Here is a 16,557-nt window from a genome sequence, read left to right on the forward strand (position 1 = left end):
GGATTTAAATCCATGTCCTCTGACTCTTCTGATTGTAAGTTACAGAGTCAGATCTGTACTTTAAGAATGTCACTCAGACAACTATGTGGAAAATGAACTAAAGAAGGAGAGGCAGAATGCCTGATTAAGAGGTTACTAATAATCCAAATGAGAAGTGGAGAAGTTTGGAACTGGGGTGGTAGTCCTCTGAGTGAGGAGGAAATAGAAACAAAAGATGCTATGGAGTTAAGAAGATTTTGAAACTGATTAACTATGTGGGATGAGTAAGCCTATGGAGTCAAGAATGCCTCAGACCACAGATCTTCATGCATGGTGGCTACCTGGACCGAAATGGGCAAAATAGAAAGAACAGGAGGTCTGGATAGGTAGCAATACATTAGGAATAAAGAATTATGCAGAGAATGTTTGTGGCATCCCTCTTTGTAGTGGCCAGAAACTGGAAATTGAGTAGATGCCCATCAATTGGAGATCGGCTGAATAAATTGTGGTATATGAATATTATGGAATATTAGTGTTCTGTAAGAAATGACCAACAGGATGATTTCAGAAAGGCCTGGAAAGACTTACATGAACTGATGCTGAGTGAAATGAGCAGGACCAGGAGACCATTATATACTTCAACAACAATACTATATGATGATCAATTCTGATGGACCTGGCCATATCTAGCAATGAGATGAACCAAATTAGTTCCAATAGAGCAGTAATGAATTGAACCAGCTACACCCAGTGAAAGAACTCTGGGAAATGAGTATGAATCACTACATAGAATTCCCAATCCCTCTATTTTTGTCTGCCTGCATTTTTTATTTCCTTCACAAGTTAATTGTACACTATTTCAAAGTCTGATTCTTTTTGTACAGCAAAATAACTGTATGAACATGTATACATATATTGTATTTAACATATGCTTTAACATATATAACATGTACTGATCAACTTGCCATCTGGGGGAGGGTGTGGAGGGAAGGAGAGGAAAAATTGTAACAAAAGATTTTGCAATTATCAATGCTAGAAAATTACCCATGCATATATCTTGTAAATAAAAGGCTGTAATTAAAAAAAAAAGAATTATTCAGGAGAAGAATCAGAATGTTGTCAGAAAGACATAGAATTAGAAGAGGCAGGTCAATTATATTGCAAAGGTGAAAAATGGGAAGAGTGTCAAGACATCTGGAGGACTATCAACACACTGGAGGGACTCTTTGTGGAGGATTTATTGGAAATTATGGACAATAGCTGAAAGGATGAAAAGACAAGATTGGGTTATAATTATAGGAGGAATTATTCTTATCTTGTCAAGATTGCTGAATCATCTGAGCTTAGGACCTCAAAAACCAGGACCACAATTTTAGTCTAGCAGAAATCTCAAAAAGAAAGGACTCAAATACTCCAAAAGGAAAAAGCATGATAACTCCCTCTTCAATTACTGTAGCATTTGTTGCTTATATTGTTCAGTATTTATTGCATTGCCCTATTTATCTATTTAGAACCTATTTTTCCAAGAAAAAAGTTTGGAGAGAGTTTGCATATCTTTTTTTTTTCTTTCAATCCAGAAAAGTGGTTTGCATGTTGCAGATAACTCAATAAGTGAATAACTGGGGGAAAAAAAGCAAGTATTCCATAGATCAGCCTTAGACCTTCAGCTCACCTTTTCTCTATTTTGTCCATCCAATGTCTATAACAAGAATGACTCATCCATTCTTACAACTTTAAAAATCACTTTTTCTAAATCTGTATCTTTAATCTGCTTTTCTTACCCAAGTCCAAGTCCCTTATTTCTTTTTAGCACTGTCTCAAATTCAATATTTTCTTTCCCAAGAAACTTGTTTCTTCCCCTATCTCATCCATTAATGGCACCATTATTCTCAATCATTTATTCTTGAAACCCTAGGAGTAATGAACAATTCCTTATCCCTCTCCACCTGTAAGCATCAATATCCTGTAAGCATCCCTTCCTGTAGATTTTTCTTTTGACTTTTCTTGTATTCCTTTTTCTTGTCAGCTATTCTTGAATCACTTTAGTTCAACCCCTACATCAAATCCTTCTGATTCTGATTTCTTACCATGACAATATATCCTATGTAATATTAATTTTAATCTTCCTTAAAATTCTACTTTAATCATATTACTTTCTTGCTCAAAAAACCCTTCATTTTTTGTCCTTACCAATCCTGACCTTGGCCAAAAATCCACCTTTATTTGATATATGTGTGTAACCTTACTTCCTCAAATTTACCCTAATCCATAACTTCTGTCATAGCTAGGTTGGTTCATTTGTGTTCTATAAATGTCCTGTTCATTCCTATCTTTGTGCCTTTGATCATCTAAGTCGACTTGCTACATTTTCTCAAATACTACCCATCATTCACATCCTACATTCTTCATGAAACCTTTCTCTGACTATTCTATCATTTACCTTAAGGATAAGAAAGATTCCTTTCCCTGAATTTATAGCGCTACAAAATTTAGCATATAATTTATCTTTTCTTATACTGTTAGCTCTCTGAATGTTATTTTTTACCACCTAACTATTCAAATCAATAAGCATTTATTAAGCACCTACTTTGTGCCAGCACTGGAGTAGGCCCTGAATATATAAAGAAAAATAAAAAGAAACCATCTCTACTCTCAAGAAAATAAATACTTTCATAGGGTATAATTAAAACCCCATAACAATAATGATCTTATGTGGATGACTAATCCCAGTTTACTTCACCTGGAATTGAAGGAACTGTAATTTTTTTTAGTGCCTTGCACATAGTAGAAAAGTTTAACTTGATTGAGTTTCCTTCTTAATGCTGAATACATTGCAAAAAAAAATTAATGGATTTTGGATTATCTGTGACACAAATTCCTCCATATATCTAGAGAATGGACAACAGAATAAGGTAAGAATAATTCTACTACTCAAATCCTAATTGATCCTTCCAAAGGTATAGGATAAAAATTTTTGACTTGAACATGCAAATTTCTAAAGAAAATTAAAAATAATTTCATATAAAAAAGGAAAAGAGGACCATTTACAAAAAGGGAGAGTGATACCTCCTTCGTGTCCAATGGAAGATTTCCAACATACACTTCTGATTCTTTCTTCCTGTGTCCTGTAGAGGGAAAAAAATACATTAAGAGTGAAAATGTTATCCCAATTTTAATGTAACATGGCTGTACCAAAAAGGACTAAGGAATACTTGGAGACTCTGATGAATGAACTTCTCTGTTGAAAAGAGATGGAGGAGAGAAATTCTAAAATGGTATAAAGGGAGGTAACTCTAGATAGTAGCTCCCCGCCTACCATCCCAAATAAACTATAAAATGCCCACACATGGAGAAAATACAATGACAAAAAGAAAAAATGATAGAAGAAACTACCACAAGATAAATTGCTACATAACAATTTAAAACAAAATAAAATATTAAAGCCCATTTCTACTGTTTTTGACACTCCAGACAATTTTCCAACCTCAGTTCTTAAGGTGAAATAGGGAGAGACAAGGTCTGTAAGAGGTCTGTGACTCAAACTTGCCCCGAATTGAGAGAAGAAAAAAATGGCAACTGTAGAGTCAGAGGATACTGTTGAGAAGGAAACAGGAATGAGGAGTTGGTTACAAGTATTTAATACTAATTCTATAAAGGACAAAACAGGAACCCAGCAGAAAGTGTGAAAGGTGGAAAAAGATGTAACTTTAGAAGTTTTTCTAGAATTTTTCTTCACAAGACTACCTTCCTTAAGTTTTTCAATCTATGAACTGAAAGAAAGCCCAAGAAAAGAGTCAGTTCCCAGCATCCCAATTGAGAAACAGCCCCTGCACAACAGGGTTACACACATACACACAGAAAACGAAATTAAGAGTAGAACTGAGAATAGTGGGAATGGCAAAGAAGGGTGACTTGGTTGAACCAGAATAACCTCCAAAATTCTTTCTATGGTAGGCCTAATGTATCACTTGAATCCCTTAAGGAACACAAATCTATGAGAGAAAAGAGAACAGACCAAGACTGGAAGAAGTACCCAAAAGATTTAAGCCACTCATATAGAAAGTATTGATTTTTTTTTTAAAAGCACATCTGTGAAAGTACTTTTAAAAATCTATTTAAATGCCAAAGAAACAAATAAAAGCTAATAGTGGAAGAATAAGAGCAGGTGAAAATAACAATTTCAACAAACAAGTAATTTATAATTAAAGAAACTGAACGCAAAATATGAAAGTGAATAAATATGTTACAAAAATTTTTGAAGGTGCTCTGAAATGAGAACTCTAAAAACATCTTACATAGATAGGAAGAACAATCAAAGAATTAAGTGATGATATTAAAAAAAATAATAGTAGAAATTGGAGTACTTAAGGAAGAAATTAACAAAGATAATGAGATTAGAGAATTTAAAACAAAATGAGACTCTCCCAAACAATAGATTCTCTGAAAAAGAAAATTTTGTGGCCTACAAAAATGAAAAAAACTAAGCGAACAAAATCAAAAGACAACAAAATCTGAAAGAACACAAAAATCTTATTAAATGACTATAGAATTTGAAGAGAAGATGTAAAAAGAGAATCTGCGAACTACATATGTCCCGGAAAAAAAATAATTTAAAAACTCTGAATACAATATTTTAGAAAATCACTGCCTAGAAGCAGTGGAAGAGATCAGCAAAAACAAAACAAAACAAAAAAGAGATTGAAGGAATCTATACAACACTAAAACTCTGGGAAATCAGGCTATTTCTTGAAAAGAGAAGGTAAAGCTACTCCCTAGAATATTCTAGCAGCAGAGGGGGAAATATTCATTGAAAGAATCCATCAATCACCTTCAGAAAGAGATCTTATAAGGAAAACCCCAAGGAACATTGTTGCAAAACTCCAGAATTTATAATCTCAAAGAAAAAAATACTGCAAGCTGCCAAACAAAAACAATTCAAATATCAAGGAGCAACAGTCAAGATTACCCAGGATCTGGCAACTTCTACAATAAAGGATCGGAGGGCCTAGAATACCATATTCCGGAAAGCAAAGGACCTAGACGAGCAAGAATTAGCTACCTAGCAAGACTCAGCATCATCTTTCAGGGTAGGTGATGGATCTTCAATGAAGTAAGAGATTTTCAATTGTTTCTATTGAAAAAAATATATGTGATAAATTTGTAAAAAATTTTGAATGGAAGAATATACATTTTTCACCATTCCACAGCACCTTTACAAAAATGGATCTGCCCTACAGCATAAAAGAATCATTAACAAATGTAAAAAAAAATCTTTTACAGACCATGATACAATTAAAACATTAATTTGATAAAAAAGCATATGAGCAAAAGCGACTTACCTAAATGGGTGGCTACATGAGTCAAAGAATAGATCTAAAAAATATAATTATAATAAAGATAATAACAATGAGAATATGCCAAAACTGATCTCAGATGAAACTTTTTTTCTCAAAAAATTATATTAATTAAAATAGAAAGAGAATCAACAAACTGATCATCATAAACAAATTAGCAACCCTAAACAAAGCATAAAAGAATAAATCTTGAATAGAGAAGAAACAGAAAAACTTTAAAAGAGTGTAGAACTGCTAAGCAGTAATGTAACAGGAGATCTTTGAATCAGGAAGAATGGTTCAGACCTTGTATCTGAGACATACTGGGACTGTGACCCTTGGAAGATGACAATTCTCTAAGCCTATAAGTTGTAAAAAGATTCTTACCTGTATTTATAGAGAGAGTTGCCTCATCACAGAATTCTCTATATTAATAAAATCATAGATTCAATCACTGTTCCTGATAGAAGTGATAAACAAAACCGAGAGCTGCGTTTTGAAAAGTAAATCAATTTCAGAAAAAGAAAAACAGGGCAAATATCAATGAACTGCCAAAGGCAGGTTGGGGAAAGGAATAAAGAACAGTTTCTGAGCCATATGATTTGCAAATGATTTCAATGAAACATTTAATGAGCAATTAATAGCTATGCTACAAAAATCATCCTCTATAATAGAAAGTCTTTATCAAACCCTTTTATAAAATAAACACTCTTGTTATCTAAACCAGTAAGAGACAAAACAGACAAAAACAATTTTACAAACAATGATGCAGAAATGTGTTAAACAAATTATTTACCAGGAGACTAGCACCATATCCCAAAAACTGTGAAGTCAACATAACCAAGTTAGAATCATAGAAGAGATACAAGGATGGTTCAAAATTAAGAAAACAACTAAAATAATCACATCAACAAAGAAAACCTACATGATTATTTTAATAGATAGAGATGGCAAAATTCAACACTCATTTATATTAAAAACCCTGAAATGCATAGGCATGGAAACATCCTTCTTTAATATGATCAAAAGCATATATGTTAAAGACAGGAATAAGCATACAGAGACAAATCAAAGATCCTTCTTCTTTCCACTATTATTTGATAATTCTAGAAATGCTAGTTATAGCAATAAGAACAAAATTAAAAGTAGAAACATTAACAAAGAGGAAACAAAATTGTTTCTATCTGCAAATAATATAGCATAATTGGAAAACATCAGAAACTCAGAGAAAGACACTAAATGAGATGATTCAGAGTGTCAGTGTAATAAAAAATATGAATTAATTTCTCAAATCATCTGCATTTCTATTAGTAGTAACAAAAACCAGGGAGACCTAAGAATAAGTCTATTCAAAATATCTGCAAAACGTAGAAGATATGCAAGTTAACATAGCAAAACATATGCAAGAAATACAACTACAAAACTTTGTTTCTTTGTAGAAATAGAGGAAGACAAAAAATGGAGAGACATGTGCCAGTCATAGTTTGTGCCAGCACTGTTAGTTTACAGATTTAGTGCTATAATAACCAAATACCAAGAGAATATTTTACAGCAGTAAGCAAAACGATAAAACCAAATTTCAAGAACAAAATGTATAGAATTTTTAAGGGGAAATAATAGGGAAGTATGAATAAAGAGGAAATGAGTTTACCAGGCATCAAACTATATCATTAAACAACAGTCATAAAAACTACATACTAGTTAAAAACAAAAAAGAAGATCAAGTGAAAAGTAAGCAAGAAACAAGCAATCAAATACCAATAATCTACTATTTGAGAAATTCAAGATGAGTCAATGAGTCAATGAGAGAAAGATTTCATTTGTGATAAGAACTGCTAGAAAAACCAAAAAGCAATTTAGCAGTAATTAGATTCAGAGAAAAACTTATATACCACATGCTGTAAATTCAAAATGGATATTCGATATGAACATGAAAGGCCACCACTAAAAAACTAGAAGGAAATCATTTACTTTACCTTGTTCACACCTATGGCTAGTGACTAAAGAAGGAAGGAGCACATAAAAGAAAAAGAAAGCAATTTCTATTATGTAAAATAGAATCAACTAAAACTGAATTAGAAGAGAATCTGCAGAGGAAAAAAATATTTCCAAAAAATATCAGATTAAACTCTGGTTAATTAGAAAAAAGCTAGCCCCTAAGACCATATTAATGAAAAATAACTGCATTCATCACCAAATGCAGTTAGGAGTAGGGACCTTCAAAATTGTTTGAGACGACAAAAGGAGAGGATATATATGTGTGTATGTCTACTAAAGCATATATGTCAGATATATATATATATCTGATTGATACACTCACATGCATACACACAAAAGCAGCCCTTTTACATCGCAAACATCACTATATCAAAGTCCAACACCTGATAACTTTGAACTCCATTTTTGAAGAAGGTCCTCCATTTGGGGAGAAAAAGGCTAGAAATTGGCAAGAGCAGGCATTCTTCCTGTCCCTGTTATCTACCAGATGAAAAGAAAAACAAAAGAATCAAGTACAATATCCCAACCTCTGGGTGCCAGATCCACTCCTTCTTCTGATAATTTTTGTCCAAGTGCCAAGGAACAAAGGTAATTTTCCCCCTTCTAGAATTGAAGGGCATACATTGGTGAGATTATAGTGTAGCCAGAGGGAGCTGTGTTTCCTTTCATTTAATGGGTTCAATGCTTCTAATGACCATTAATTAAGTTGGTGAATGATTTCCTTTCCCTTTTGAAAGGTGGCTGAGATGAGGGAGAAGCCGATTTTGCCTCTGCAGACAGCAGCATGAGGTGCTGTTTACCTCCTATCCAAATGAACGCTTCCCTCATTGCCATTGCTAACAGTTCGTGCTTTCCACTGTTTCACTCTGATGTGGATGTGCACATATGTGTGTGTGTATATGCATGTGTGTATGTGAAAAAACATACATGTAAACATTTCAGTTTTAAGCTTTGTTTTAGGGGTTCTGAGTGTTTATGTATGTATATAATTACACATAACACAGATGATAATCTAGGTGTCTATATGTGTATGTGTGTGCACATACATATAAACACACACATATATAGTATCAAGTAAAGGGTAAAGAAAAATCTAGATGCTAGCATACTTATTAGAAATTTGAGAAAAGATTCTGATTTTTATAAAGTGAGGGCTTCAGTGAGGCTGAGTTTCAGGGAAGAAGGAACAGGCAATACTACTGATAGGTCACAAATGCAAAAGAAGCACACACAGAGCAAGAAGGGTTGCTTATTTTGCGAGCTGGCAACCACCTAGTGGTTTTTTCGTTTTATGAACCCTATGAGACCTACTCACCCAAGGCTTTATGCTGCTCTGACTTCCCATTCTTCTTGGGGTATTTAGTAAAGGTTCGGTGTTCACCACTGCTCACAGACCTGTCATAACCGTAACAAAGACATCAATCTTTGTATAAAGCTTGATCATTCAGTAAGTTAGAAAGCTCATGAGAAGCTCTCTGTTTCAAATGCCATCACTACTTCACTCGATTGGAGCTAGAGTTGGAAGGGGCCTCAGGAGACACTCATGTAGCTTCCTCCTTTTACAGGCAAGGATCCTGAAAGCCCCAAGACTGCACAGAACTAACTAGCAGAGAGGATAGACTCACACGCAGGTCCTGGGACTCCTAATTCAGCACCCTTTCTACTGTGCCATCTTCTGGCAGAAAATATAAATAAAATATTACCCATGGGGCACACCCCTTACACACACACACACACAGCTACAACTTTATGACAAATTAATCTTGTAAGAGTGGTTCAAAATTGAGACATATTGCTAAAGCCATCCATGGGGGTGGGGTGAGGGGGAAGGGTAGAAAGAGCAACAATCTTGAAGGAGGAAGAAAGAAAAAGAGTCAAGAGCAGAAAGGGAGAAAGAAAATGGAGGGAGAGGCAGGAGAAAATAAGAGAAAGGGAGAGGAAGAGAAAGGAAGAGAGGAGAAAGACACAGATAGAACATGTGCACACACGCAGACACACACCCACTCACCCACTCTCTCTCTCTGAGGAGACTTTCTCAACCCCCACTCTCACTGACAGGCCAGCCTGGCTCAGAAGTCAGCTAGGGTTAAGTCTAAGGAGATGGAGGGTAGTTTCCTAATGCTGTACTTTATGGATCAATTCCCCATCAATATGCTTCCTAACATAACTGTCAGTTCATATCAATTGGCCAATTAGCTTTCAGAAAATAGTATTTACTGAGATGGTATAGTAAGAATAGTTCGTATAAAGCATCCCACTCAAAAAATGCGACATGCATATTCTCCAACAGGGAGCTCAGGATAAAGTAGGCTGAAATTTAGAGATATATGGCAAAGGGACAATTTGTTGTTCCATGTTCTTAGAAATTCATGTCTTCCCTTCATGGGGTACTCAGTAAGTTCTTCTCTGTTATGGTAATCTCTTCTGTTGGGCTCTTGGTTCCCATCCCCTTGGTTCCTAATGCAAATACTATTGTCAACTAATTAAGGAGGTGATATGATAAAAAGATTGGACCTCCAAAATTCAACAGGTTGTTACTTGGATAGTGAACAAAAAATACAATTCCTCTGTCTCTCTGAATTTTTCAAGGTCCTCATCCAGTTAAGGGGGTGGGGAGATAAGGAGAAAAAAAGACTGACATTCCTCTCTACCTACCCACTTAACCCCCCAAAACTACTTAATTTCTTATCAAGGATTAATTGCAATATCTTCTCCTTAGTTTTCTACAGGGCCCCACAATATATTACCAAGTATTCTTACAAATCTAAATATTTCATGTGCAACTTCATTTCTAGTTCATTGAATCTAGTCCATTAAAGACCTCTAAATTGAATAAGACCTTTTCATGGTTTGATTCTGATGGATGAGTCAATTAAGAAACACAAGCTTAGCATTTTAACTTTTTTTTTTTTGCTGAGGCAATTGGGATTAAGTGACTTGCCCAGGGTCACACAGCTAGGAAGCATTAGGTATCTGAGGTCAGATTTGAACTCAGGTCCTCCTGACTTAAGGCTGGTGCTCTATCCACTAGGCCACCTAGCTGTCCCAGCATCTTAACTTTTAATGGAAAAAGCATGAGTTGATTTAATTGGGCCCCTCCCTTGAATAAAAACATATTTGTGGATGTATGTGGGAAAGGGGTAATAGAAACACATGCAATCTATATTTTAGATAGGATCATAGATCTTTAGCTGAAAAATACCTCAGAGACCATCTAGTCCAGGTCCCCTTACCTTGTTTTACAAATGAGGATTGCAAATGTTCTGACCTCAGAGCATATATGACTCTACAAACCAAATCAATTAAATGTATGATTCAGTTTCTCAGACAATAAAGGAGCACTCCCTCTATCCTTTCCTCCTTTGTATAGACTTCTACTTGCATATCCTGATTAGGTGAATTTTCTCTAATATTCTTTCCTTCTTCATTAAAATATAACAGAAAACTCTCATATGTTCTGTTTAAACTGTTTCTATGACTCTGATGATTATGACAAAGTTTAGATGAGATGTATGTATCATCTCTCCTTGTTTGAATTTAAGCAGGTTTTTCTTATTTAATCCTTTATTACTATTCAATGCTGTTTACTTTTTGGTTTTTCTTCGTTTGTGTTTAAACCTCAAAGTTTCTACTCAACTGAGGTCTTTTCTAAATGCTTGGGAGAATTCTTATTAAGATTCATATTTTTCCTGTAATACTATATTCAGTTTTATTGACTATTCTTGTCAGCAAGCTTATTTATATTCTTTGCCTTTTGGAATATGGCATTCTAAGTTCTATGCCTTTATAATTGTAGCAGCTAAATCATGTGTGATACTGACTGTGGCTCTTCTGTATGTCAATTTTCTTTCTGGCTGCCTAAAGTAATTTTTCTTTGACCTGGAAGCTCTGGATATTGGCAATAATGTTCCTGGGAATTTTCACTTTGGAGTTTCTGTCAGGAGGTGACTGATGGAATCTTTTTTTTTTAAATAGCTTTTTATTTACAAGTTATATGCACGGGTAATTTTACATTACTGACAATTACCAAATCTTTTGTTCCACTTTTTCCCCTCCTTCCTCCCCATTCCCTCCCCACGATGGCAGGTTGACCAATACATGTTAAATATGTTAAAGTATAAATTAAATACAATATAAGTATACATGTCTTGTTATTTTGCTGTACAGAAAGAATTAGACTTTGAAATAGTGTACCACTAGCCCATGAAGGAAATAAAAAATGCAAGTGGACAAAAATATAGGGATTGGGAATTCTATATAATGGTTCATAGTCATCTCCCAGAGTTCTTTTGCTGGGTGTAGCTGGTTCAATTCATTAGTGCTCTATTGGGATTGATTTGGTTCATCTCATTGCTGGAGATGGTCCCATCCATCAGAATTGATCATCATATAGTATTGTTGTTGAAGTATATAATGATCTCCTGGGTCCTGCTCATTTCACTCAGCATCAGTTCATGTAAGTTTCTCCAGGCCTTTCTGAAATCATCCTGCTGGTCATTTCTTACTGAACACTAATATTCCATAATATTCATATACCACAATTTATTCAGCCATTTTCCAATTGATGGACATCCACTCCGTTTCCAGCTTCTGGCCACTACAAAGAGACCTGCCGCAAACATTCTTGCACATACAGGTCCCTTTCCCTTCTTTAGTATCTCTTTGGGATATAAGCCCAGTAGAAACACTGCTGGATCAAAGGGTATGCACAGTTTGATAACTTTTTGAACATAGTTCCAAATTGCTCTCCAGCATGGCTGGATGTGTTCACAATTCCACTAACAATGTATCAGTGTCCCTGTTTTCCCACATCCCCTCCAACATTCAGCATTATCTTTCCCTGTCATTCTAGCCAATCTGAGAGGTGTGTAGTGGTATCTCAGAGCTGTCTTAATTTGCATTTCTCTGATTAATAATGACTTGGAGCATCTTTTTATATGGCTAGAAATAGTTTCAATTTCTTCATCTGAGAATTGTCTATTCATATCCTTTGACCATTTATCAATTGGAGAATGGCTTGATTTCTTATAAATTAGAGTCAATTCTCTATATATTTTGGAAATGAGGCCTTTAGACTGATGGATTCTTTATATTTCCACTTTACCCTTTAATTCTAAGAGATTTGGGTGCCTTTCTTTTAAAATTTATTTATTTATTATTAAGATTTCTTGACATATGACATCATGGAGTTTGGATAGTCTGATGATTCTTAAATTTTTTTCTTCCTGATCTATTTTCCAATTAGTGGTTTTATATGAATTTTTTTTCTTTTTTCAATCTTTTTTTTAAGTTACTTTTAATATTTCTTTTTGTTTCATGGAGTCATTGCCTTTCATTTGTCCAATTCTAATTTTCATGGCATTTGTTGCTTGAATGAGCTTTTTGTATCTCATACCAAACTGTTAATACATTTATATCTTCTTTCCATAGCTCTCACTTTTTTCTCTAACAGTCTCATTTCACTGATAAAAATACCTAATTTTTTTTTAACTCTTGCTTCATCTTTTCCAGGAATTATAGTTGAATTTGTAACTAAGTTTTGTTTTAATTTGAGGCTTGTCTTATCGCTGTCTTAGTCATTCTCTTCTAAGGTTTGTGTCAAGTATCTCCGTCACCACAATAGTTTTTAAAGGTAGGATTCTTCCTGACTACTTCCTGACTTTAGACTTGATCTTAGGGCTAGGGCTCTGTGCAGTTCTGGAGGAAAGGCTTGGTTTGGTCCTGTTGCTGCATTCTAATGTTACCTTGTTCCAAAATCTCACTACTCAGACTGGGGCCTGCAAGCTTTCAGACAATTTCCAAATATATTTCAGCTCTAAATTCCCAAAACTAGGTTATAAGGTCTACAATTCTCATGCAAGTACTCAAAGTAACAAATGTACATACATAGAAGATAATCTTTATTTTTAACCACAGAAAATGCAGATGATATGAAATTCTCCCAGAAGCCCATAAAAAGATACAGAGAACAAATAAAGTACTCACATTGTTCTGTTCAGAAAGAAATGCCATTAGAAACACCATTCCAGTGAAACTCGCCCCACACACAAGATCTTACACAATCTTGACTAATAACATCCCCTGTTTTAGATACAACCTGAGAGGCAAGAGCAATACTCTTATAGAAAGGGATGGCCTAAACAGCTAGGGATGGCAAGGCCCCAATCTCTTGATTCCCACGTCACTATTTTAAGCCTTATTCTTCCTCTAGATTCAGAGGCCATATAGGTGAGGTATTCTTTCTCCTTGTACCCATGGAAGGGTACTGCTCAGGAAGTATCTTTTTCTTTCCTAAAAAACCTGAACCTTTTACTTGTTAACTTGGAGTTAATTCCTAGAGCAATCCCTTAGGCTGATGCTGCCCAGGGAAATCTCTCTTTGGCTAGAAGTTTAAATTCCTGATTAAATAGTATTTAGAAAATAAAGACCTTGCCCATTCCTATTCCTCTCCAACAAACAGTAGAGTGGATGTCAGAAATCCATGAACTCCCTGTAGGGCCACAAGTGTTTCTGCTATATAGCTCTACAAAAACTCTATCACTGCCTCAGCTACTACCATCTCTTGAGCTATGAAAGTCCACTCTCAAGTTTCAAGTCTCCCTGGGCTCAGAAAACTATAAATAAACATGTAACTCTTAGGCGTTTTGGCCTCAAAACCACCACAACTCATTCCTGAAAACAAGCCTGGGTGGCTTCTCTTTGCCCAGAATACAGGCCTACTCTGTTAGGGACTCAGGTCTATCTTTTGACCAAGGAAAGGTAAAAAGGAGCACATATAAATCCCTTTCCGCAGGTTTGTCATCTCACTTTTATAAACCACAAGAAAGAGATGGCCCCTCAAAGAAGAGTCTATTTTTCCTAACGTCCTACCTAACCAATTTTATTGAAAGTCATTGTAAAGCAAATGAGACACATGCCCTAGCTTTTCAAAGATACTATGGCCATGTCTCTCTAGGCAAAGAGATGTAATCTCACCAAATTGATTAATAAATTCCCCTGGTCAACAACACTTTTTTTTGGTCTATGGGAAATTATCTTATTTTTTTAATATAATTTTAAAAAATAAATTTTATTTTTCCCCAAATTACATGTGAAAGCAATTTGTAAACATCTGTTGTTTTTTCAAGTTCTGAGTTCCAAATTTTATCCCTCCATCTCTTGCCCCTTGCCTGAGAGAGTAAGCAATTAGATATGTTAGACATATAAAATTATGTAAAATATGTCCACATTAGCCATTTTGTTCAAGAAATTCAAATGAAAGAAAAAGTGAAAAATAGCATGTTTTGTCTGTAGTCAAACTGTATCAGTTTTTTCTCTGGAAGCTGATTAGTTCTTTGGGATTTTCTTAGATCATTGTATTGCTGAGAATAGCCAAATCATTCAGTTCTTCATGAAACAATATTGCTATTACTGTGTACAATGTTCTCCTTTACATTAAGTCATGCAAGTCTTTTAGTCTTTCTGAAATTATCCTACTTGTCATTTCTTATCACACAATAATATTCCAGTACAATAATATACCACATCTTGTTTAGCTATTCCTCGATTGATGGCATCCCTTCAATTTCTAATTCTTAGCCACTACAAAAAGAACTGTTGCAAATATTTTTATACAACTATTTTCTTTCCCCCCTTTTTTCCTGATGTCTTTGGGATAAAGACTTAGCAGATCAACACCACTACAATATCCTTTTGGGATACCTCTTCTAACTCATATATAAAAGTAGGTCCCAAGGAGGGTAATTATCCGTTTCCAAGATACTATATGGGTCAGAACCACCAAAACTATGAATATACCTTATAACACTCTTACCAGTGTTAATATCTTTATTAGTCAACCAATTAGTACAATTACTTTGAAGTAAAGACATTTACTGAAATGATCTCATACAAATAAAAAAAAATCCTTCCCACTTTCTACCCCACCACACAGAGAAAGTGATCTACATTCTCCCTTGACTACACCATATTAATAGAAATAGTGAGCACATATACAGAGTCCACTAGTTGAGAGGACAAACAGGAGGAAATGTGTTCCCAGCAATTTAAATGATTTTGAGATGCCATAGGAGCATCCAGGTGGAATGTGAGAGTGTGTGTGAGTATTTGTGGAATTCCAAGGTTTAAAAAGCACTTTTTAAATATCCATTTATTTTGTCCTCGAAACAACCCTGGGAGTGGATGCTATTATTTCTCCTTTTACAGATAAGGAAACTGAGGCAGACAAAAGTAACTTGCTCATGTTGACATAACTAGTTAAGTTTCTAGTGCTTGATTTGAATTCTGGTTATCCTGAATCAGGATAGGGACCAAAATGAAGTTTGATTAGCAAGGAGATCACTCTTTACTACTAACAATTATGTCCAATAAAGATAAGATTATGGGATAGATGAGTGAAGGACAAGAACATTGCTTCAGTAGCTTACTCCTTGCTCTGACTAAAATGAATTTACATGTTAAACTTGAATTGATTTTGAGGGTATCTAGGAATTTCTAATCGTAGATAAATGTGACAAAAAATTAATTTCCTTCCAGATACATCAATCTACAGATAAAGATCCAATTTTAATCTGGGGTTACTTTGACTGGCTTTTGTCATCTGGGTGGGATATTTCTAATTAAAGAGGTTTCAGTTTGCCCTTCTAGAGGTTCTAACAACTACACACTAGCTGACTGAAGCTCAGATGGTTTGGCTGGCCCTGCAGATAAAAACCCAGAAAAGAGAAACAGGGAATAATCCCCAGAAGAGACTAGATGACTAGCAACTACATATTAAAAAGAACCCCCTATCTCATCTGAGACCAGCAGAGACCAGAACAACAATATGCTAGCAGAGACTACATGTTAAGACCAGTGGTCACCAGTCTCATGTGAGTTCCATATGCACATTTATTCTTTTCAATAATGATATTTAATCATATTTACAAGAGAATGTGCCCTAGGTTTAATTAGAAAATGATCTATTGCCAATATAATTACCATGTTATTTCTTTGAACTAATTTGATGCTTCTGGCTGAAAAGAAATAAAGGGATCTGGGCAACTACCATTTCAAATGAATGTGGACCGTCATCTTGAGAGTAGCTTGAGTCTCCATTCTTACTAGGCTTGTTCTCTACTGCGTACAGTATCCATGGCAAAAGTGGCTCTACTGTATGCTGCTAAACCCATTTGGGAAGGGAAGAGAAATCCATTAACTACCCAAAAGCTAAGCCTATTTTTAGCAAATTTTCTTTGTTCTTCTTACA

At 35.0% G+C, this 16,557-nt stretch overlaps 1 protein-coding gene across 3 annotated transcripts in view; it reads right to left on the minus strand.

Moving 5' to 3' along the window:
- The window catches only part of TDRD10 (tudor domain containing 10), a 48,929-nt gene that overhangs the window by 25,664 nt on the left and 6,708 nt on the right, over nucleotides 1-16,557 (minus strand). For all 3 annotated transcript variants that reach the window (XM_051993936.1, XM_051993935.1, XM_051993934.1), the window contains exons 3-4: nucleotides 8,626-8,705; nucleotides 3,046-3,104 (exon numbers count right to left, since the gene is read on the minus strand). In XM_051993936.1, the coding sequence (XP_051849896.1) occupies nucleotides 3,046-3,104; nucleotides 8,626-8,705 (139 nt within the window). The remainder of the gene's footprint in view (nucleotides 1-3,045; nucleotides 3,105-8,625; nucleotides 8,706-16,557) is intronic.

Source organism: Antechinus flavipes, chromosome 4 (assembly GCF_016432865.1).
Source record: "Antechinus flavipes isolate AdamAnt ecotype Samford, QLD, Australia chromosome 4, AdamAnt_v2, whole genome shotgun sequence".
In the NCBI taxonomy this organism is placed as follows: domain Eukaryota; kingdom Metazoa; phylum Chordata; class Mammalia; order Dasyuromorphia; family Dasyuridae; genus Antechinus; species Antechinus flavipes.